The 23,208-nt window shown below is 32.4% G+C and overlaps 1 protein-coding gene across 5 annotated transcripts in view; it reads right to left on the reverse strand.

The window, feature by feature from the left end:
* Positions 1–10,607: 10,607 nt before the first annotated feature.
* LOC133191106 (protein C-ets-2-like) overlaps positions 10,608–23,208 on the reverse strand; it is a 31,784-nt gene continuing 19,183 nt past the window's right edge. For 3 of the 5 annotated variants that reach the window (XM_061326799.1, XM_061326800.1, XM_061326798.1), the window contains exons 2-7: positions 18,307–18,352; positions 17,311–17,452; positions 13,628–13,831; positions 13,082–13,333; positions 12,506–12,704; positions 10,608–11,368 (exon numbers count right to left, since the gene is read on the reverse strand). In XM_061326799.1, coding sequence (XP_061182783.1) covers positions 11,260–11,368; positions 12,506–12,704; positions 13,082–13,333; positions 13,628–13,831; positions 17,311–17,452; positions 18,307–18,352 — 952 coding nt within the window. In that variant the 3' untranslated portion in view covers positions 10,608–11,259. The remainder of the gene's footprint in view (positions 11,369–12,505; positions 12,705–13,081; positions 13,334–13,627; positions 13,832–17,310; positions 17,453–18,306; positions 18,353–23,208) is intronic. The other 2 variants (XM_061326801.1, XM_061326802.1) reach the window with 1 other exon arrangement.

Genomic DNA, 23,208 nt, shown 5'->3' on the forward strand with positions numbered 1-23,208 from the left:
TTTTTTCCTCACCAAGTGATACATTGAATCAGGCCCATAGGAAGTAATTTCAGGGGTTTTTTGTGGGGTGGGGTGGGTGGGTGGGTGGGTGGCACAACCAAACCCAAACATTTTCAGTTTAGGTGGGCACTACCAATAATTAAAAAAAATCCTTGACAAGCAAAAAAAAAAAAAAAAAGGTCATCAGACATTACCGAGGGGGAACAAGCATATAGTAGCTATGTTTTCTATAGTATTCTATATGTCGGCAAAATTATTGGTGGGGGGGGGGCACCCCCCCCCCTCTTACGGCCATGTGGATAGATTTAATTTAGATTGAAGATTGAATGGTTATAATAAGGGCCAGGGAGTACTTTCTGTGAATGAAGTTCTATTTTTTCATCATCTTATTTTTTAAATAAAAAGAGATCCAGATTATGCATGACTATTTATGAATATTCAGTCATCAAGCTTATATAATTGCTTTCATCTAATTCAATCTGTAGAAATGTATACATTTATTTTATAATAGTGCCATTATTAGTTATAAAGTGAGTATGTAGGGAATTCATTCAATTCTTCTGGGTTTTTTTCCATTCCTTTCATTATGTGAAAATGAACACACAATTTCAGATTATGGATCATTAATTGGAAATACTTCAGTACTTGCCTAGAAGATATGTGCCATCTATCATAGCAAAGACCATTCTATTCCAGCTCATGAATGTTCAAGAAAGTTGGATGGATCAAGCAAAGGTATGGAACCTAATATGTCAATACCAGTGGCCCAGGATTTGGAGGAGAATGGTTACCCATCACCCAATAAATGTATTTCATGGAAACAATGATTCCACAACATTCTATCTACAAGCTATTTTCCTTATACAGTGAATTTAGAAAAAATAAGAGTCTGAAATGATTACAGTACATTGCCTCTCCATCTTTAAACTTGTATTCAGTAAAATAAATGTATGCATCAGAGGTATTAATTGAAGGTGGCATATGTCTGCATAACAAGTTTCTATGTAGCATTCAAAAAATGTTTGTAATATTTCATGTAAATAGTAGTAGCAAAATATCCATAGATAATGGATAGAATATATATATATATCTGTGTCATTATGGCATTGTTATTTTATTTTCCTGTTCTTGTCCGATATTAATGTTCACGACAGTGTAATAACTTTGCAGAATTTTACAATTTGACTGAAATCGGAAGTACTTGCACTGTAAACTCATTAAAATATGAATTTGTAACTTGGAATCCAATGTTATTGTCTTCTTACATACAGCTGCATTTATCCAGAATCTGGAACTGATCAAAGTTGCCCTCATGGTGCAGTGGTTAGATCGTTTGCTCTAGAATCACGGAGTGGGGAATTGATCCTTGTGTTGCGGGTTCGAATTCCACTGGGGGACTTGGCCCCTGTTTCCATGGAAACGATGTTGGGGGCATACATATTTTTTTAGTTCATTGTGATGAAAAGGATCCAGTTAACAATTTCTTGGTTTTTCGTGGAATCGGTAGATATAGAAAATGGTGATTTTTACTTGTTTGTTGCCATGGCAACGGTTTCACTCTATTAAGGAAAATTGAAAAATCCTCTTTATTACCCAATTTTTTTACATTTTAAATAACAGAAATAAACATTTAAGATAAATTAAGCATAAAATATAATAATTCATGCCATTTTAATTATTTTAATATGATAGTTTATAAAATAAATATTTTTTTTCATTGAAAATAATTAAAATGTAAAATGTCAAAAACCTCATATTTTGGCATCTTTCACTCAAAAAACGGGACGGGCAATATCTGTTGAAATCGTGTTAAATGATAAGCTATTCTTCCAAAATAAATTGATATACGACATATGTACAATTTAAAAAAAAATAAAATTTGGAGGGGGTCGCAAACCTTACCTTAAACTGAAAATGTTCAAAAGTTTACGAAAAGCGGTAACAGACAAAAATAGATATCAAATGAAAAGGTGAAGATAAACCGTGATCAATCTCATAAATCCTGTACATAAATCTAAAGGGAAACAACATAAGTTGGATCAGGTGCCTAGGAGGAATAATCATCTCTTTTGGTGGATAAGTCACACCCTCTGTGGGCACTCTCAAATGATCAAGTAAACGGAACAAAAGAACAGCGGCATATATATATATATATATAGAGAGAGAGAGAGAGAGGACCTACAGGAGACGTAGAGTTTTGTAAATTAAACTTTGGAAGACATCTTCAAGACTACGTCCTGAGTATTGTCCAACCGACCAGAATTCCTTTGTTCCAGCCGAAATCCCGCCATGGTGACACCCAGAAATACTCACTAAGTAAATATACATTTTTATTCTTAGAATTTTAATCGCCGGTGATATAGATCTTAATCCCGGACCTATAAAATTCCCATGTATCATATGTTCTAAACAAACAAGGAAAAACCAAAAACACTTAGTATGCAGTTTGTGTAACGTAAAATGTCATGTAAAATGCATTGAGAAGGCTCAAACTGAAGCTGTTCATCCATCATGGGTTTGTCCTCCATAATCAAAGAAATTTTCATCTTTATCTCGATACTGATGACATCACAAATAGAGATACGGAGCCGATTGGTGTATTTAGCTGTACCAACCATGCTGATAACAGTTATTGCCCTTGCGATTGATCAACATCCGGTGTAAATACCAAGGCAGAGAAAAACGATGACATTTTTGAAGAGTTGTTTCAAGTAAGGAAAACACACCCAAATAAATTTATATGTGCTTATTTAAACATCAATAGCTTACGTTATAAATTCTGTTCAATCAAAAGTTTACTTGATCAAAACATTGTTGACCTGTTACAGTGTAGTTATTGCTGAAACCAAACTGGATGATTCATTCCCGGATGCACAATTCAAGGTAGACAATTATCATTTCTGGAGAAAAGACAGAAATAAGTTTGGAGGGGATTGGCAATGTACACATGTACGTAAGGTCAGATATTGCTGGTGACAGAAGGAGTGATCTTGAATTTGAAAATATTGAATCTTTATGTACTGAGCTTCTGATTGGAAATAGAAAATGGTTAATAGCAGGACTGTATCGACCACCCTCTATGTCTGACAGTGAATTTACTCATGATTTTGTTAGAAGTTATGATTAAATATCAATTAAATTTGACAACTTATTGTTCATTGGAGATTTGAATTATGACTTGTTATCTGATGATAAAAGTATACCATTAATTAATGTTTGTGACATATGTGACTTAGAAAATATGGTGACAGAAGCTACATGCTTCACTCAAGGTTCAAACCCCTCTCTTATTGATGTGATTCTTACAAATAGAAAGAATTTATTACAAAACACAAAAAACTTTAATTGTGGTTTAAGTGATGTACACAATATGGTTGCTATTCAGATCAAAGGCCACACTGCATCCATGCACAACCCTTATGTAACATACAGAAGTTTCAAGAATTTTAATCATGAAAATTTTGTAAATGACCTTGAACAAATTAACTTTGAACTTCTAATTGATCAAGAACAAGATATTAATGTAGCATATGAAAAATCTGAAACAGTTTATATGGAGGTTATTGATAAACATATACCAGTTAAACAAAGAAGAAAAATGCACAAACCAGCACCATTTATGAATAAGGAACTCAGGAAAGTCATCTATTTGAAAAAAATGTTTTTTAATAAATATAGTAAAAATGGGTCAAATGAAAATTGGGAAACGTTTAGAAGGCAAAGAAATCTAGTGAATAAGATTAAAAGGAATTCAGTTAGAAACTATTTTTTAGAGAGATGTGTAGGGGGACCCAAAGATAAAGACTTTTGGCCAACTATTAAGCCATTCCTGACAAATAAAGGTAGTCATTTTGAAAAAAATGTTATACTTAGTAAGGAAGGAGAAATTATAAATAATCAAACAGAGGTGGCAGAAACTTTTAATGATTTCTTTGTGAATGTTGCTAAAGACATAGGGGTAGGGAGTTGTACAGTTGATCAAAATCATCCTAGCATTAAAGCAATTTCTGAAAAAGTACATACAGAAAATCTAATGGAATTTAAACCTATACAGACTGCTTTTGTTGAACAGCAAATAAATGAAATTGGGATTAAAAAAGCAACAGGAAAGGACGGTATCTCTTTAAAGACACTTAAACTCTCAAGTCCAACCATAGCAAAACCAATCACCATGCTAATTAATAAATCATTTGAAAAGAGGCACAGGTTGTACCACTTCATAAGAAAAATAGTCAATTAGAAGTTGGTAACTATAGACCGGTAAGCATTCTACCAGCAATTTCAAAGACTTTTGAGAGGGCAATATACACACAGTTGGTGAATTTCTTTGAAAATATATTCCATCCCTATTTATCAGCTTTTAGGCCAGGTTATGGATGTAATACTGTTTTAATGAAAATCATTGAAAACTGGAAAACAATCCATTGATGATAACAAGTACACTGCTGCAGTGTTTATGGATCTCTCAAAGGCCTTTGATTGTTTACCACACAACCTGTTGCTGATGAAAATGAAAATGTATGGCCTCTCAGATTCTGCATTATCACTTATACAAAGTTATTTGTCAGATAGGAGACAATGTGTAAGAGTAGGGAATATTTTTAGCACTTTTAAAGATATATATATAAGGGTGTACCCCAAGGTTCTATATTAGGCCCTGTCCTTTTTAACATATTTTTAAATGATATTTTTAGCTTTGTTGATGAAGGGATGTTATATAACTATGCTGATGACAATTCATTGTCTCATTCAGACTCTGATTTAAGCAAAGTTATTAAAGTTTTAGAAGAAGAAAGCCTAAATCTAATAAATTGGTTCTCAAACAATCACATAAAAGCAAATCCAGAAAAATTTCAGGCACTTTCAATAAGAAATAAAACCTGTAAGGAAAACATCACTATCAATTTGGATGGTACTAATATAAAATGTGAGGAAGAGGTTAAGCTCCTGGGTGTGACAATTGATAGCCAATTGAAATTTAATAGCCATATTTCAAACATTTGCAAAAAAGCAGCAAGACAACTTAATGTATTAAAACAGATAGGTAAACACCTAACCAAACTGGGCAAATTAACTATCTATTATTCTTTTATTATGAGTAATTTTAATTATTGTCCTGTTGTATGGCATTTCTGTGGAGAAAATAACACAAGAAAAATCGAAAAAAATTCAAGAAAGGGCTCTCAGATTTATTTACGATGATGGAAACAGTACTTACGAAGAATTATTACTTAAGTCAGGTTTACCAACTTTAAAAATTAGAAGAATAAGAACAATGGCTACAGAGGTTTTTAAAATTTTAAAAAATGAAAGCCCAGCTTATCTGTCTGATCTATTCACTTTTAAAGAAATATCATATCATTTTAGGAAAAGTAATACAGTGCAGGTACCTAGGGTAAGAACTACTAAACATGGCCTACACTCTTTTAGATATGCAGGAGCCAAACTCTGGAATGAACTCCCAGAAGACATTAGAAATGCAGCTACAATAAATCAGTTTAAAAGTCTTATTAATAACTGGAATGGAGATTCCTGTAAATGTGGCTCCTGCAGATCTTAAATCTTTAGTTTTAATTTCAGTTCTTTTTTAGATTTTAAGTTTTCAATTTTCTGTTTCTTATGTTTAGTATGTTTATTCCTTTTAATGAGTTAATTTACTATAAAACTATGATATTATAAAGTTTAACTTTTAATCCAGCGAAAGTGCTATCTCATATTTTATATAAATATTAAATTATAGACTACCCTTTTTAGAGTATAAGTGCTACTTTGACCTTTCAATCATATTTATTTCTATTTATGTATCTTTCTATGTATTGTCCTATATGTAAATGCATGCTATATGTGTTGTTTTGTTGTTGTGTATTTGTGTGTGTCTTTGTGTGTGTAAATTATGTCTGTTGTGCTGCATGCCATTGAAACTTTAACTATGTTTATATGTGTATATTGTCATTTATGTATTTTATGTATATGTCTTACTAATCTTGTCGGTCAAAAGCTCTACAGAGCGTATGTTATTTGTTAAAAAAAATCCGACTTTATATAAAATTTCTGATTCTGATATATATATATATATATCTATACTACTATATTAAAATAATAGACTCGAATTTTTGGCCTTTAATACCGATAAATCGGAAGAGTACTGTCGTTTGTTTTATATATTTTAAACATCATTGGTATTTGAAGATTACCAATTTGTTTTTATTTTTTCTCTATTAAGCTTCGCTAATTAATAATCAACGAAAATTCCTCAAAAAATTCCGGAAATCATCTGGATTTTTTGGATTTTACAATCTTGCGCGTGCGTATTACATTCACGCTAAATTACGGTGTTCAAATCAGAGAAGACAAAAGTAATTTGTACTAAGTAGATATATATTTGTTATTTTATAATTTTCTCTAATAAGAAATCATAAATATATATGAACAAAATATATAGCAAATTTCCAATTAAAATTTACACGTATTTGTATTAATGTTTCTGAGTTTATCCATGCAAGTGTGATATTCTGGCCACGTGGGTACATGTAATCATTCGCCATCTCGGAGACACATTTATTATATGTTATTTATGTCTCTGGTAATCTCAACGGAGGCAAAAAGCTCATGATCGTAGGAGCAATATTAATGTAACTATACCCGATTTTATTTTATCCTTCCTTTCTTTTATGCTTTTTTTTTAGGGTAAATGGGGGGGGGGGGGTACAACTCCAGCTAGAATCACATCTTAGTGAAGTAGGCATTCTTTTTCCGCCAAAAATTACAATAACATTATTTTCATTTCTTAACTTTGAAATAAATCGAAATAATTAGATAACGTCAATACAACCGATATTTTCAATTTGAAATGTGTCTAAATGATTGCAACTTGAATTTGTTCGCCATGTTTACTATTACCTTCACTGCTGAGATTTATAACTTCACTTCCAAAAATTTCTTTAACTTTAAAAAAAAGAGGGTGAAATATGTAAATTATTGTTATTGAACTTCGGTACGTTATATAGAAGGGACAGCCTTCTAAATATGTAAAGGTTGTCGTGGTAACTACGCTTGATAGGTAGTCTGAAGTCAGCCCTTGCGGCCCGTACAGTTCATTCTATCAATGCTGCTAAAATATCGATTGTCTGTAAAATTTAATCCATGCATAGTAAATCTCAAAACTATGAGGTGGGACAAAATTAAGATCGTAAAAATATTTATTCAATGATGAAATGAATTATATTTAATCGTAGCAAACAAACTTATGTTTTATTAAATCGCCACAAGAAAAAATACACCAGAGTGAAAACACGTTGTCTTCTTCAGCAGCCATGACAGTTCTCATGTGATGTAATGACTTTTGATTGAAAATGTTTAATACTGCAGTAGATTAATTTATTTATTGTTATCACTAAACAGATATATAAATGTTCATGAGGTATTTATTTTATTTTTGCTGCATTATTTACGTATGAAGTAAGAAAAATACCCATATTCAGTTCAAGATCCGCTCCCAAATTCTCATTGGATGTCCCAAAATAAAATCGGTAAAGGTCAGTAAACTTTAAAGTTTGTGGTAAAGTCAGACTTTACTAAATATTTTGGAAAAATTTATGCTCTGAATAATAACATTAGAAACATTTATTTTAAAATGTTCCTGATTACATTGTATGATTTCAATTAAAAAATGAAAATGATATTGTATGATCCAAAAAGAGTTGTACCCCACCCCCAGGAAAAGGCTTCATTATTGCAGCAAGATGTACTTCAAATTCCTACTTAGGATACCCTTGCTTGGCTTATCTAAGATAATGATAATTCTTTTATACTTAGTATAAACAAGAGGCCCATGGGCCACACCGCTCACCTGAGCAACTATGGTCAATTACTCCAACCCAAACAGCTTTAACAAATCAGAAATATCTGTACAAATTTAGTTTTTTATATTAATTTTTTGATACATATTCTAACTTTGAGATTTTTCATCAAAGACTTTCATATGTAAAATTTACAGTAAATATTCTGTTCCCCCCTCTCCCATTGTGGTTGTACCCTATCATGACACCCTGTGATCGTCATCATCAAATTTGAATGTACATTTATATGAATTTACATTTCAGAAAACCTCTCTGGTCAAGTAGTTTTGGAAAAGAAAATTCATAAAAAAATTTCCTATAAATACTCCCATGGATACCCCTCCCCCATTGTGGCCCCACCGTACCCCCAGGGGTCATGAAAGGTCATGATAAGATTTAAAGGAAATTGAGAATGCTTCCACATAAGTTTCAACATTCCTGGCCAAAAGGTTCTTGAGAAGAAGATTTTTAAAGATTTTCCCTATATATAACTATATAAAATTTCAACCCCCCATTGAGGCCCCACCCTTTCCCTGGGGGTCATGATTTTAACAATATAGAATCTACGCTACCTGAGGATTCTTCCACATAAGTTTCAACTTCCCTGGTCAAATGGTTCTTGAGAGTAATATTTTTAAAGATTTACCAAAAAATTTCAATATTTCTTAATTATCTCCCCTTGGTAAAGGGCGTGGTCACTCATTTTAACAATTTTGAATCCTCTTCACATAAGGAATTGCTTTGTGCCAAGTTTGGTTGAAATTGGCTTAGTGGTTTTGGAGAAGAAGTCGAAAATGTGAAAAGTTTACAGACAGCTAGACAGACTGACGACAGACAAAATGTGATCAGAAAAGCTCACTTGAGCTTTCAGCTCAGGTGAGCTAAAAAGTAAAACATATTACATTTGTTGAATCATAAAAGATGAAAAAAACTTTCAAATAGGTTAATATTTATTTCGAATTTTCAATAACTATAACAGGTTTAAACAGAACTGAAGTAAACATTTTGTTTCCAAAAATCGAATCAAAAGTATTCAAAAACCGAGGTTTTTGTTTTAATCGAATCGATTCAATTAACAAAATATCTATTTTGTAAATGTCCGATATGCACATGGATGCATTCATAACAATGTCAACCCGTGTCTAGTATATATATATATATATATATATATATATATATATATATATATATATATATATATATATATATATATATATATTAAAGCAGAAGAAATTGCCCTTTAAATTCACTAGTACTGTTATTAATTTATTTCTTTAAGTACAAGTTTGATATTTTTAAATATTTTTTGTTGATTGCTTTTATTTTATTGTTCAGTAACAAACGTTTTATGTTTGGTTTTTTTTTCCGATTCCCGCTTGGCTTCCCAATTACTGCTTGCAAACACAAACAAAACACAGCTTGAATGTCTCTAGAATTGGTGTGTTCCCGTTTTGCACACATTTGATAATTAGGTATAGAACAATAGGCGTGAAATATGTTTTGATAGCAGTTATAGTTTGATCTCTATCTGGGATTTACCTGGAATTACTGTATTTTACCAATGCATTATAATATATATTTCAAAAGAATAAATTTTTTTAACCATTGTTTTTTTGTTCCATAAACATGTTTGTTTGTTTTTTTTTTTTTTGTTTTTTTTTTCTCCATAAACATATTTTTTCTACTTCTGAGATTGCTACTGAAAAAAATCAAAATGACAAACATTTATATCAGAATAAATAAATATCCCTTTAAAAAATGATTGGTCTTACTCTGCAAACCTTTTAATATCCCAGATTTTGTCCTTAGTAATCTCATGCGTAAAAAAAAAAAAAAATATAGAATTCCGTATTTGAAGAGTCGGAACTACATATCAAACATCGATTCACGATTACATACTCTAAATTAATCGGTACAAAATGGCATCTTTATAATCGTAATCAACTGGTCTTTTTTATTAGACTAGAATAGACGTGTTACTTTTAAGAAACTTGAATATTCGAAAATAAGAGATACACATGTACATGTACTATCATTTTAAAAAATAAATCATGTTTTATGTTTTAATGAAAAAAGGTGAAGTTAACAGTGATTGATTTCAAATTCTTAAAAACAATACAGTTTTGTGAACAGGGAATAAAAATTCAAGAGGGGTGATCAGGTGAAAAGGAGTGAGCGTCCCTTGTCCACAGGTCACATGCCCCGTGTGCCCGTAAATGTAGAATTTCGTAGTCTATTCAGTATGAAAAAAATGGCCTAACAATAGGTATGAAACATTTCAGACAAAATATGACCAGATGCAAGGTTGTATTTGCAATCAAGGTTATTATATCGACAATAGTATTTTCAATATGCTGACTTTTTTTGTTGAAATCCATGTAACATCAACTTATTTGTCAGTAGCCTGGTTTGGTTTAAAAATTGATCGTATTCAGAACATGCTCTCTTGTATCGAATAAGTGAGGAGACAAACACCATATGCAGGTGATAGCGAAATATTACTACATGAATAAGGAAATTTGATGAAAAGTTGGTCTCTTGTTTGGCATACAGTTTAGTTGTTAGTTGGCCATTACCGTCTAAAATCAGGGGAAAAAAATCAGAGAAAACAAAAACTTTCAAAATTTTTCATTTTATTTAATTTAAAGTTTTTGAAATTCTCCTAAAAAATTAAAAATATCTTAATTCAAATCTTTCTGTACATAGGACAGATAAAACAGAAATAAAAAACAATGGAATTAGCATACAATTGATATGATTTACAAAAACAGTACCCACAGTTTGTACATAGATAAATGTCATGTGATGTTATTTCAAATTATAAGGAGTTTATTACCATGCTTTTGTACATTTTGTTAAACTTTTAAAATATTTTACATTAGTGCATAAAGTCTATTCAAATAAAATATCATTCATAAAACTAGAACACATTCTGCAGACAGCAGCTAAATGGGGTATGGCTATTGTTTCAATATCTCTACTTTTCTCTAGAACGTTATCTACCTCTACTATTTACTTAAATTTCTGTCGAAGAATATTATTTAGAAGTTCAAAGCTTAGCGTCTAGAACTGCAGACGACCTATATATATATGTGTGTATACATATAGTAAAAGGAAATATCTCTCTCTATTAAATCTCTCTCCCTCTCTCACTCTTTCTCTCTCTCTCAATCTCTCGGATTTCTAGCACAATGGAATGCATCATGTCTGACACCGGTGATAAATCAAATTTGTACATATCTATATTTTACAAAATAGTCAGCTGTGAAAATGAGATTACATGGGTTCATACACCGCACACACTATCGGGGTTCACATCTCATCACGGGTCAGTTTGCTGCCGTTTGTCACACGCTATGTAACGGTCCTTTTGATTCGTCAATGTAATATCCTTCTACAATTAGGTTTGTTACAGGACATACTACATTTTTCGCCACCCGTGTGCCTTAGGTCCGAATTTAAAACAAAGTTTCTTCGGAAGTCCTCGGTCTTTTGGAATATCTGCAAAATATCCTTCTTTTCTGGAATATCTACAAACAAAAAGACAAAGTATGAAATCTACTAGAAATGTTGTCTGGGGTTTAAAGAGCAGGTAGTCAAAAGCTTCAAAGAATTATCTAAAAAGTAGGCAAATATAGGAGGGTTCAAAAACGACGCACAGAGTTACTTAAACTATTTCAATGCTTTCCTAACTTCACACCTAGAGAATACAGTCGTATTGGAGTAGCATGCTTCCTTAAATGTATGATTCATGCAAGTTTATGCTTCAAAATACTTCAAAACATTAAACTGGCCACTCATCAGCGGAAAATTCAGATCTGACAGTCAGATATATAGCATTTGTAAGTATGACATAATATCCCTTGATGCATTATCCATCAATCATGCAAGTTTTGTCCTGGTAGATTTTTCAGTTATTTGGAAATGATTTACTACAAATATTCAAACTAATTACTCATTTACAAAATATAGCTTAGATGCAACACCCCAAGCAAGACCGAAGTATCATTACATGTATATGCGCCATCGCTGCAAGTTTGGTCTAGTAAGAGCTTGTACTTAATCAGTAAATAGACCTGTTCTGAAAACTTCAACAAGGGAAACTGAAGCCCTGGGTATAGACTAAGTTCTCGACTTCGTCAAGGTCAGCGCAGTAAAGAGCATATCGAGTCTACTCGACATTGTTGAGTTCTATATTGCATTTTACTACTAGATATAAAGATTTTCAAAACACCTCGTCAAAACATGGAAACTTTCAAAACCGATCAGTGTAGCATTTCATTGAGCAATAAAGAATTAAAGCAAATCTAAAACTATCTGACAACTGATATATTTGTCAGAATCATAGACTTAAAATCGTTGTCTTTGTTGTTTGTTTTTATTATTCGCTAAAGAGTATCAATCCTAACAGTTGTTTCTATTTTGCCAATATGCAAAAATATTTTTAGTTTTTAATTTTCAGTTAAACCTCAATGTTTGTGAAGAACGATTTGAAAGAGTTCCAGAAATGTTAATCAAATTATTATATCTTGCAGTAATGAATGAATTAACATCACAAAAAGACTACCTAAAAGCATTATAAAACACGGATAGAATATAAGGAATATAACTCGTGTCTAAAGACGATCTATCAAGGGTTATCTCTCTTTTCATACTGGGACAATTACCTCAAAGAACGACTTAGTTTCTCATACGTCATCTTAGATCTGTTATTTTTCTTGCTGCCCCATTGCTTTGCTACCTCGTCTGACTTCACTACCCGGAATATTCCCTCCGCCTCCGATTCCCATTTTATGATTCGTGGACAGTATTTGTCATCGTGTAGAAGGTCACGAATAAACTCCCACAGATGGTATACACTGGATGCTATCAATTAATGCAAATAGATTTAATTTTTCAGATAAGATTTTTGTGTTGATGATAAAGAGACGTTTGAATTTTATCTACGGCTTGGTATGTTGATAATAGGTCGCATTATGTTGAGGAAATTCTTATATGCTAAATGTTTGTCTAATTTATCAAGTAAAAGAAACACTAGTACCTCTTAAGCGTTCAATAATGTTAAATGTTCATCTTGAATTTCGAATAAATATTTGGCTGACATAATGTGCAAAGTTCAGAGATACTGTTGCTATACGCATAACATATTTAAGCTTTTCTGACTCTGTATCAGTTCGAAGTCAAAAATTCAAATACACTAGGTTCTTTAATTAAATTGAATTAAGATTCTCTAAAATACCTACTCTGCCCCTTCTTTCTGCCTGGACGTTTCTTTTTCTCGGAACTACTCGAATGTCCGTCACTGTCCGTCTCACTCATGACCTCATCCTCGTCGTCATAATATTTGGACGGTAATATTGACGGATCCGGAAGACCCATGTTGGGTTCCTTTTTTATTTCTACCTCTGATAGAGCAGGGTCCCTGTTTGGCAGGTTCACCCTTTGTAGGGCTATCATTCCGGAACCTCGAGGGTGATTCGCCTCGCCTGAAGAATCTAAAATTGGATGTACATAGGCATATCAAAACCCGATAGAAAACTTATACCATATCCACGCTATTTAAATTAAATCAGACAGATAATATAGATAGATGTCTATTAGATAGATAGACAAAACATAAAAGAAAATAATGTAATGCCCATACCATCGTTCTCCATGCAACCTTTGTATATTTATATTTTGACTTTTTTGTTCAAAAATATTTTCAAAGTTAAAAAAAATCTTCTTCAAATATACTTTATCTATTCATTATTTTATACTTGAAATTCTACATATAACCATCAATTTACCAGAACTGTAGTCTGAGTTATCTCCCGTTGATCCGGGGCTGTGTGGATATGACGTCAAAGATCCGTCAGCTGGAACCTCAACTTCGTACTGCACGCGTCCAAGTTCGCTGGAATCATCAATGTTCACCAGTGGTTGTGACACTGACCACATAGGGAAATGTACGAGGAGGTCTTGAGGCTGAGATAATTCGTAAATACTCGATTCTAAAAGAAAAAAAAACATAAAACAACAGTGTTGATAAACATATATAAGGAAAATGGCGAGATAACGAGCTAAACAGAAGACTTTTATGTAGTTCACGACCACTCAAAAAAAGAAGAGCTGACACATTGCTACAGGAGCTCTTACTTAAACACCAGTAAACAAAAGTACTTCTGATTCAAGGGCCAAAAAAGGGGGTCCTTGAGAGCTGATCTTTCGATTTTTAAAACTTCCCTTTCTTGGTCAAGCAGCAGAACCAGCAAACAGCTTATTGAACCTCTACATGGTACTTTTATTCTATTTTACACATGATTCAAGTCTGATTACTATATTTCAGAACGAAAATTAATATTACTATACATGTACCTGCAAATCCCAATAATTTCTAAAGTTCATGCATTCATATAATTCAGTAACATCTCATTTAACATAACAATATTTTTAATCATTTCCTCTATGACGTACATGTATAACATGCACTCCTTTTTGTCATCTCCCTCGGGAGATGACACATTAAGTTTGAATCACCGGAAGTAAAGTCCTAGTGTAAGCTGCCATTGATAAGCTGGTGGTCTGGCAAAGGACCTGATGATGACACGATTTCTAAATATAGAGATGTAAACAAAATTGACCAAAGTCTGTCTTATTATTATTAAACAAAATGGTCCATCTTAAAGTTAAAGTAAAACCACACCAGTATTCATTAAGAGTAATAGAGGTAGGATCACTTGGGTGGTGGTGAGTCTTCATTAACGGTTTATTTACATAAACATTGTATCTAGGCCATTGCGTAAAACGATGGTCAGCGCGCGGGGATCAAAATACAGAAAACATTGCATATTGAGTGTATAAACCAAGGCGTGGATCCAAGATTTACTGATGAAAGAAAACAGTAAAAACATTTAAATAACAACTCACATTAAATGCGTATATACAATGGCAAAGACTTCACTTTTATGTGCACTTTAGTTAATCGATAATTAATACCGTATATATAGGCACTGGAATAAAGATCATAAAGAATCATTATGAGTATTTTCTCGGATGTGTGCACTATATTCTTTTTTTTTTAAATTTACCCCTGTAGAAAAGTATTAGGAAAAGATACAGTTTTCTTTACCTGGCCCAGATTTTAAGAATTAATAAACAAAGCAACTGTTATCATTTTCTTTATGCAATTCTAATTTGCGTTTTTTTTTTTTGTCAATGAGGAAAGGTAAAAAAAAAAAAAATCTCCTCGTATTCTTAAAATAAAGCCAAAATTATAAATTTTAAATGTGTGTCTCATGGAACAGCCTATAAAATCAATGTTGGTAGATTAGGGTTCTTTTCGGTGTGTTAATACTTAATCTCAAATGGTAACTTTCAATTTTATTACCTTTATGCATGATTTTTTCACAGGAGCGTATACATGTACATGTACTTATATTATACATAATATAGCGTTAGAACATGAATCTGCATGGGCAGCAGAAGGGCATGATGCAGGAGTGTCTCAATTTTTCCCTTGATATTCCCAGTGGCTCGATAATCAATCAAATCCCAGTGGCTCGATGGCCAAGTCACTTCAGAGGATACGGTTAAGGAAAATAAGGAAAGTCTTGGGAATTAATTCAGGTTCAGATTAATTTAAGTTGGCGCTTTAAAACTTCCTTGCTGCCGTAGTAGGCGGCTAAGAACTAAAGTCAAAAGGAACGCTAAGTTTTTATCCATCTTCTTTCGGAATAATTGTTAAAGCTATATAAGGCGTATCTGAGCTAAAAAATAAAAATACGAGATTGGGTGTAGCTAAACATGATATATGTTATTTACGTTGAAATTAAATTTTTCACCGATTTTGAACTTGAATAACCCCATGTTTCCATAGTTCGACTGAATAAAAAAAATTAAACTGTGTCTGTTAATTAAAATCTGAATCGATAAAATAAATCGGTTTTTGTTTTAAATTTCTAATATCTTTGAAACGTGATTGATTTAAATTGTGTAATTTACAGGAAAGTCCTATTTTTATATAAAGTAATAAAACAAAAAGAGGGATCTTTTTAATTTAGGTAGTCTGAACGTATGGTACGTCAAATCATCCCATGAGAATGTATTATAATATAAAATATGTTTGTCGGAAAAGTTGTAATCCCTCCTTCCCTTCCAAGAAATGAAAATGTTGAGTTTGGATAGCCCCTTTTTCCCTTTGTCAAAGATTGTTCAGATAAATCGTCGATTTTTTTTTTGTCCTCCACCCCCCATTTTTTCAAAAGCGATACTACTGCCTGTAATAGCTGAGAAAATAATATTAACATTCCACTGTTTATTCTGTGACATTAATGAAGCCAAAGAGATGACATTTCAGGCTTTCTGGAAAGCCAAACTTGTCTCTGCATTAAGCCTGTTTAAATTCCCAATGTCATGTCAGCATGGTTTGTTTTCACGGAATGTGTTGTCTGTTCGCAGAATCTGTTCAGATCGAGTTAAAGTCGAGTGCAAACGTGCGGATACATCACGTGATTGTATTTAGTTACAAAGGCATGAAAGACATGTAATATTTATATACACAATTCACTAACTTTACTGAAAACGTTGAATCGTTCAAACTAAGTCGACCATCGAGAAAGGGCTCAAAATGTATTTAAAACTGGATGCCGTAAAATCAAAATTTCTTTTTAAAAGAAGGATAAATGTTGATATAAAAAAGATATTAATAAAGCATATATAATTGGCAACATTATGCACAACGCTACTGCTCTATAAGTAATAATGCATATACCTACAAAATTTGTATAGATGGGCTCTGTACTAATAACTAATATATCTGTTCAATAGATTTTACTGAGCATACCATGTTAATAAATTTTCATTTATAAACTAAGTTGTTTAACAGTGAAATAGTCTTAATTAAATTAATAACATCTTACTGTATGAAGCTCTGTTCCGGTCAAGGAAGTGAAACTGATAACGACATTAATTATACGCACCTCCTGAAATACCCAATTATTAACTTCCGGGTTCTATTAAATCAGTAGTATGAGATCGTTATCAGTTTCACGTAATAGACACCGTATTAAGATAGCTACAGCAAAGACACGTGCATACAATGCAAATCTGTATAGCGGGACGGGGCGTGATCTCGAGAGAGAAATATATGACTGTGAACAAGATACAATTGGAAATTTGTGTGAAAGATAATTGACAAGTAGCCTCAAGTAAAATTCACGGATTTGCATACTACAAGTTATCTCTGAAACTCCCATGTTAAATTCCCTTGATGTCCATTAACATAAAACTAAAAACTATTAAATTGACCATTAGCAAAAGATGATGGTTCATTTTATCATGTTCTTGATAATGACAAGTGTTTCTATAAAATGCAGATACTAAAGGTGTTTGCAGATGATTGAAGGAACTAAAGCCTGCGGAAGAATTACAACAAACAGGGAAATATTTACCAACGCAGTTTCTACTTTCGTTTTGTTTCTCACTATCTTACCTTCTGATAGCGCTGTTGGATTTAAGAAATCACTCTCGTCCAGTCCACGAGCGTCAGAGGCGGTTCCCGTCATACTGTTTAAGGAGAGGTCCAAAGGTCCGAAGTCGTCGGCACTTAGGGATTCCGTTAGAACATCGGCCAGCTGTTAATACAACAAGGAAGTAAAAAATACCTGCAAAGTGTTTTGTTGATTATCTGGGTCGCAGTGTCAATACACGTCAAAAGATTGCCGAGCTCTAACAATGTTTAAAAGTCCCGGCCGACGTACAAAGGTACCCAATTCAATACAGGATAAAAATAAACTTAAACAAGTGATCACCCAAACACGGTTATTTCCCGAGAAATATTTCTTTCTTGTGTTATGAATTGTAGCATTTGGTTTACCTGTATATTGATCTGTATGATTTTTAATACAGCCGTGCAATTTAAAACAAAGAATTTAAAAACATTCTTTTACTGACAAAAGGAAGAACATTGTTAACAAGACCCCCCCCCCCTTTTTTTTCCAGAGAAGGTTTTTTTTTTTTTATTGTCAACGATATATTTTTATTTCCTTTGGAAACAGTTGAAATGATTAAGCCTTTCTTTATTACATATTCCTTACATCAAGTCATTGGCCAGAAAATGCAAGAGTTTGATTTTTGTTTAAATTATCAGTATAAAGTATAATGACCCAAGCAAGGGTATAAAATTCATTACTTCAATAGAAAATTAATATTGCTTGACAAACATTCACTAAAAATGAAATCCACTTTCAGGTATTAATTGCATTCAAATATTGATATAAGGGTATCTATAAAATACAGTTTATATAATAACTAATATCAGTTTAAGTTTTAGTTTGCTTATCCTAAATTAAAATAAACATACTGAGGTAATCTGAAGATCATAAATTCAAACTGATAACCTTCAATACACGATTTAACAAAATTAGATTCAGGTTAATGAAGCTTAATAACGTCTTGTGTGAATCTGAAGCACGTGTGCTCTACGTACCGATGGGAAAATGTGGGCCGCCATGATCCCATTGAAGACGTCGGCCCTGCGAAAAAAAATGGAAAATAATTCAGTAATAAAATACACAACGTAGAGAGAGGGCTCTAAAGTAGACAGTACCTGTTGTCCAGTCCCATTTACTTCTGGGATAAAACATAAAATTAAAAAATAATTCTTAGCAGATACACAACAGAAGCCTCTATTGGACCAAAACTGAAGGCTGTCTCTGTGTGATCCTCAGTGTCATTGTTACGTATATAGCTGCAAACTGTCTTATAAAAACTTAAAAAGGACATTGAAATGTATAAATCTTTATTTCTGTTTATTTCACATGAAAAGAGGAAAAAGATATTTGAATTCAAAATGTCTAGTATTTAAAAAAAAAAGAATAACATTGACATATATTTTAGCTTTTAACTTCCTGCCTTTGCAAGAATCAGGAAAAAATACAAAAAAATGTATGCATTGTAATAATTTAATTGAAGATTTCTTATTATCTTACCCTTATATCAGACTATTAAACAAGTATCTTATACCACAGAAATATATCTAGGGCGCTATTGCTTTAAGAAGATACACATGATTGTATCTCGCACAAAAGTTGAAGTTACAGGGATTTCAACAACCTCGTCTAAAGTCAGCATTTCGTAAATTCTATGGTCGTTATAATGACCTTATCAGCAAATATAACCTGCCACTTGGTCGTATTTTCGCTGACTTGACTCATACCAATTCATACCAATTGCAAGGCCTTTGTTTTTTGTACTAAATTTGACTACGGAATGTTCCGTCTACTCGGTCAATACATAGGCTCACGGCGCGTGTGACCGGTCAACAGGGGACGCTTACTCCTCCTAGGCCCTGATCCCACCTCTAGAATTTCCGGGGGTCCCTGTCTATGTCCTGTTCACAGATATCGTTTGTTGTTTTTATGAGATCGATCAATGTTCGTTATCTTCACCTTCCTCATGCTGCATTTTTAGCCAGAGAATGACCAGATTTATGTTTTTGGAGCAGGTTACGGTATATAAAGTATCTAAAGTTTTTGGAGCAGGTCTCATTTTCAGTACATGTAAGTATAAGCCTTATACTGTCCAAACTCGCACGGGTAATAATCCTAAGGATGCACACTACCAGACTCGCTTCGGATGCTGGATCTGACCTTTATTTTGCAAATGAGTGAGGTTAATTTTTTGGAGCAAATTCATTCTGATGTAACTATAAGCCCTATGTTGACCAAACTTGCATGGCTAATACTTCTAATGATGCACACTATTGGATTTGCTTCGGATGCTTGATTTAATCTATATTTTCCGGATAAGTGATTAAGTTAATTTTTTTGAAGCAGACTAAGAAACTATAAGGCCTGCCAGAACCAAATTTGCAAGGATGATGCATCAATGGATGCACACTACCAGTCTTGCTTTGGATGCTGGATTTGACAATTATTTTCCATATGAGTGACCAGGTTGAAGTTTCTGAAGCAGGCTTGTTCCAGTGTAACTTCAATCCATACCTGGACCAACCTTGCATGGATTTAGTATCTAGGGATGCATACCAAACTGCATAAATGTTGTATGTAGGGATGCACACTATTAGGTTAGTAGTTAATTGTGAGACTTCGCCTTAAAGATAACATTCGCTGAGGTAAGGTTTGTAATCTTTAACTTTGTTTTAATTTGTTTCAGAAAGTGGTTTAACTTTTGCAACACTTTCGTCTGAAATTTTAAAAGCTGAGATGGATGATAAAACTAATGTCTACATAAGGACAAAATTATTTTTTTTTTAATATCGATTCTTATCCAGATAAAAATTGACATATACCTACTACACTCGTAAAAGCTTTATTAACATAGATGTCAGATTTAAAGCAAACAGGGATTTAAGATATGAGATTCCATCACGGATTTTCATCAAATCTCGTCCTTTGTAGGTAGATGACTAAATATTGGAAATCTGATGAGCAAAAATTACACAAGGAGACACGAAAGCCTATGTCATACGAAAACTAAAATCTGAAAAATCACATTAAAAACCTCTATCATTTTTCTTCAGCTCAAAATTTCATGACAACTATATGGTGAATGTGAATATTCTCTTTTACATTATTCTTTTCTTGTTCTAGACAAAAGTAACACAATCCTATTTCGTCAATGTCCGTTATAATGATTCATTGCATCCACAAATAAACTTTTTTATTGTCTAAATAAATTTCTCTTTTCAATAATTGTCAATAAGTATGCAATTGTTAACCCTTAACATTAACTTCTATAGTTTTTTAATGAGTTAAAAGCTACAAAAATCTCTCACCTCATTCAAATATTTCCCTGTTTATATACAATATTTACATGGGGGAATTTCCCTGAATATATCAGAAGACCACTCGACTTTCGTTTCAGCTTATACTTAGATTTGTAAAGTGAGAAGCGCTGGTTTTATTTTTCGAGACATCCTAAGGAACAGGTGAACCATAACTATCACAAAAGACTGACAGTCCGTATCTAGTTGCTTCATCGTTAGTTCCCACACAGAGAAAAAGATCTGAACTTTGACCGATTTTGTTTAGGAGGAGAGATGCCAATTGGGTACATATATATACCTGACAAGGCTCCTGTAAATAATGGCAAATACCTATGCAATTACCGTCATTGAGAATAATGGCAAATACCTATACAATACCATTGCAATTACCGTCAATGAGATCTAAGTTTGGCCGTTACCTCTGTACTTTTAATATATAATTAAAAAAAAAATTCTACATATGTCTTTTGGAGTCTTAGAATTCATTTTTTTAACAAGAGGGCAACAATTAATCCAGGTTACTTTGCTATCTAAAAAACCAAACAAGAACAACAACAACAAAAACTGAACTCAGATACTAGGACATTGTATTGCATAAGGTATGGACTAATGGCTAAAATAAACACAAAGAATATAATGAAAATTTAACCATTTAACAGCAAGCTTATGTAAAAGTTAATCTTTATACAATGGACCTTTAATAGAATGACACTGTCCTGCAAAACGAAATAAGTAAAGAAAGAGAAAGAACGAGGCCCATTTTGGACCCATATTTAGTGATCGTTTGAAAAAAGCAAAGTTTCATAATTATTAAACTTTGCTCAAGAATATGGCCGAAATGAATATTCACTATACAATATCTGGTGTCGCCTACACGTACATGTGGTACAGTGCCATTCGATAATTTTCTCGTTAATTTCTCTATATTTGATAAATATTCAATGTTTATAGCGCATTTATTTTGCTTTAGAAGACACAGAGCATATACACAGACAAGCTTTATACGAACCTATCTGCCAAATACATATTAATTGTATCACTATCTAAGCATCTAAAATGAAAACATTCAAAAGTTCGAATTATCGGTAAAAATGTCCTCTGGCATCACTTATGCATTGAATTTACTCAAATTTAAATCTGGCTCTCTAAAAGATTAGTAACTAACACGTTAATTTATAATTATCTTACGCATAAATATTGTGTATGTCGCCACACTTTTCTCACATGTTTACATAATTTATCTTGCATATAGGAGTAAAAATATGCCACCTAAGGTTTCAGATTCAATGATTGAGATACAAATGTACACTAGATGAAGTAAGCAGATGAAGATGCCCGTCGACAAGGAATGCTTGCTTCGTCATGGCACCTGATCCCACCTCTGATGGTTTAGAGGCCAATGTTTGCTTTGCTCCGAATTTGTATTGCTTCAATGGACTTTTGAGCTTGTTTACTGTTCGTTATCTTCATATTTCATAGTATAAATAAAATTTTCACATTTTCTTATTTTAGAACAGTAATTCTACAGAAGAAAATTTCTGAAGTGAACCTATTTTACTATCAATCGTTCTTATTAATTCTGCTTCAAAGGGGAGTTAATAACCCTTTGTTCTAAAACAAACTGAAAATTTTTCATTACTCAAAGGCTGTGTACGACCTGTGTCCTTGACACTGGTTCCATTATTTTTATATGTAGTCGAAAATGTAAAACGAGATGACAACATTCAGATAGAGTCTTAACTTAAAATATGGCTCAGGTAAGCTAAAAGTACCGCCAGATTATAAGGGTAAAATTCCTTGAATTAACGATTTTTTTCTTCTAAGTAATATTTGTTTTCTGAATATGTGCACTTTCTTTTATTGTCACAAATGCAGCCGATATCCGTAAGATAAGCATTCTTTTGTATTACGCAAGCCGAGTCCTATAGATAATTCTTATATCCTGTTATTGAATCACGGTAGGTTTTGACAAAATATAAGGCGATAAAAACTTGTTATATCCCTATATTTGTTATTTAGAAATATCATTTTCTTTTCATTTCGTTACTTATATGCGGCAATATCTTTCGAGCCAAAGTATAAGCCACGAATAAAAAAGAAGGGATATATATATATATATATATATATATATATATATATATATATATATATATATATATATATATATATAATTTTATGGAATACAATAAAAGTTTAGAATTCACCACCATACTAGTACATGTAAGCTTTTCTCTGTCAAAATAAAACTCCAATCTACATGTAAGTACAGTATAATAAAATACATGTACTTAACAAAAAAAAGAAAAAAAAGAAAAGAAACAGAAACAGAAAGAAAGAAAGAAAAACATTAACATTATTAAATCCAATTCACGTGTAAATTAAAATATCATTTTTAGAAAAATTATATAAAACCATTGTTTCTAAACACTTCTCTACACAAATTATACAGTTATTTTTTTCATTTCTTCCTTGTTTAAGCTCACAACTTGTTGATACGTCAGTCTATTTATAGGACCATTGACTCGTCGTTTATAGCAGATTCTTAAAACTCTTCAATTGAATTTAAAAACACTTTTCAAGCTCAGTAACCTTAAAAAAATA

This window comes from Saccostrea echinata, unplaced genomic scaffold (genome assembly GCF_033153115.1).
Source record: "Saccostrea echinata isolate AGI-Se365-2 ecotype Australia unplaced genomic scaffold, CSIRO_AGI_Sech_v1 ptg000023l, whole genome shotgun sequence".
Taxonomy (NCBI): domain Eukaryota; kingdom Metazoa; phylum Mollusca; class Bivalvia; order Ostreida; family Ostreidae; genus Saccostrea; species Saccostrea echinata.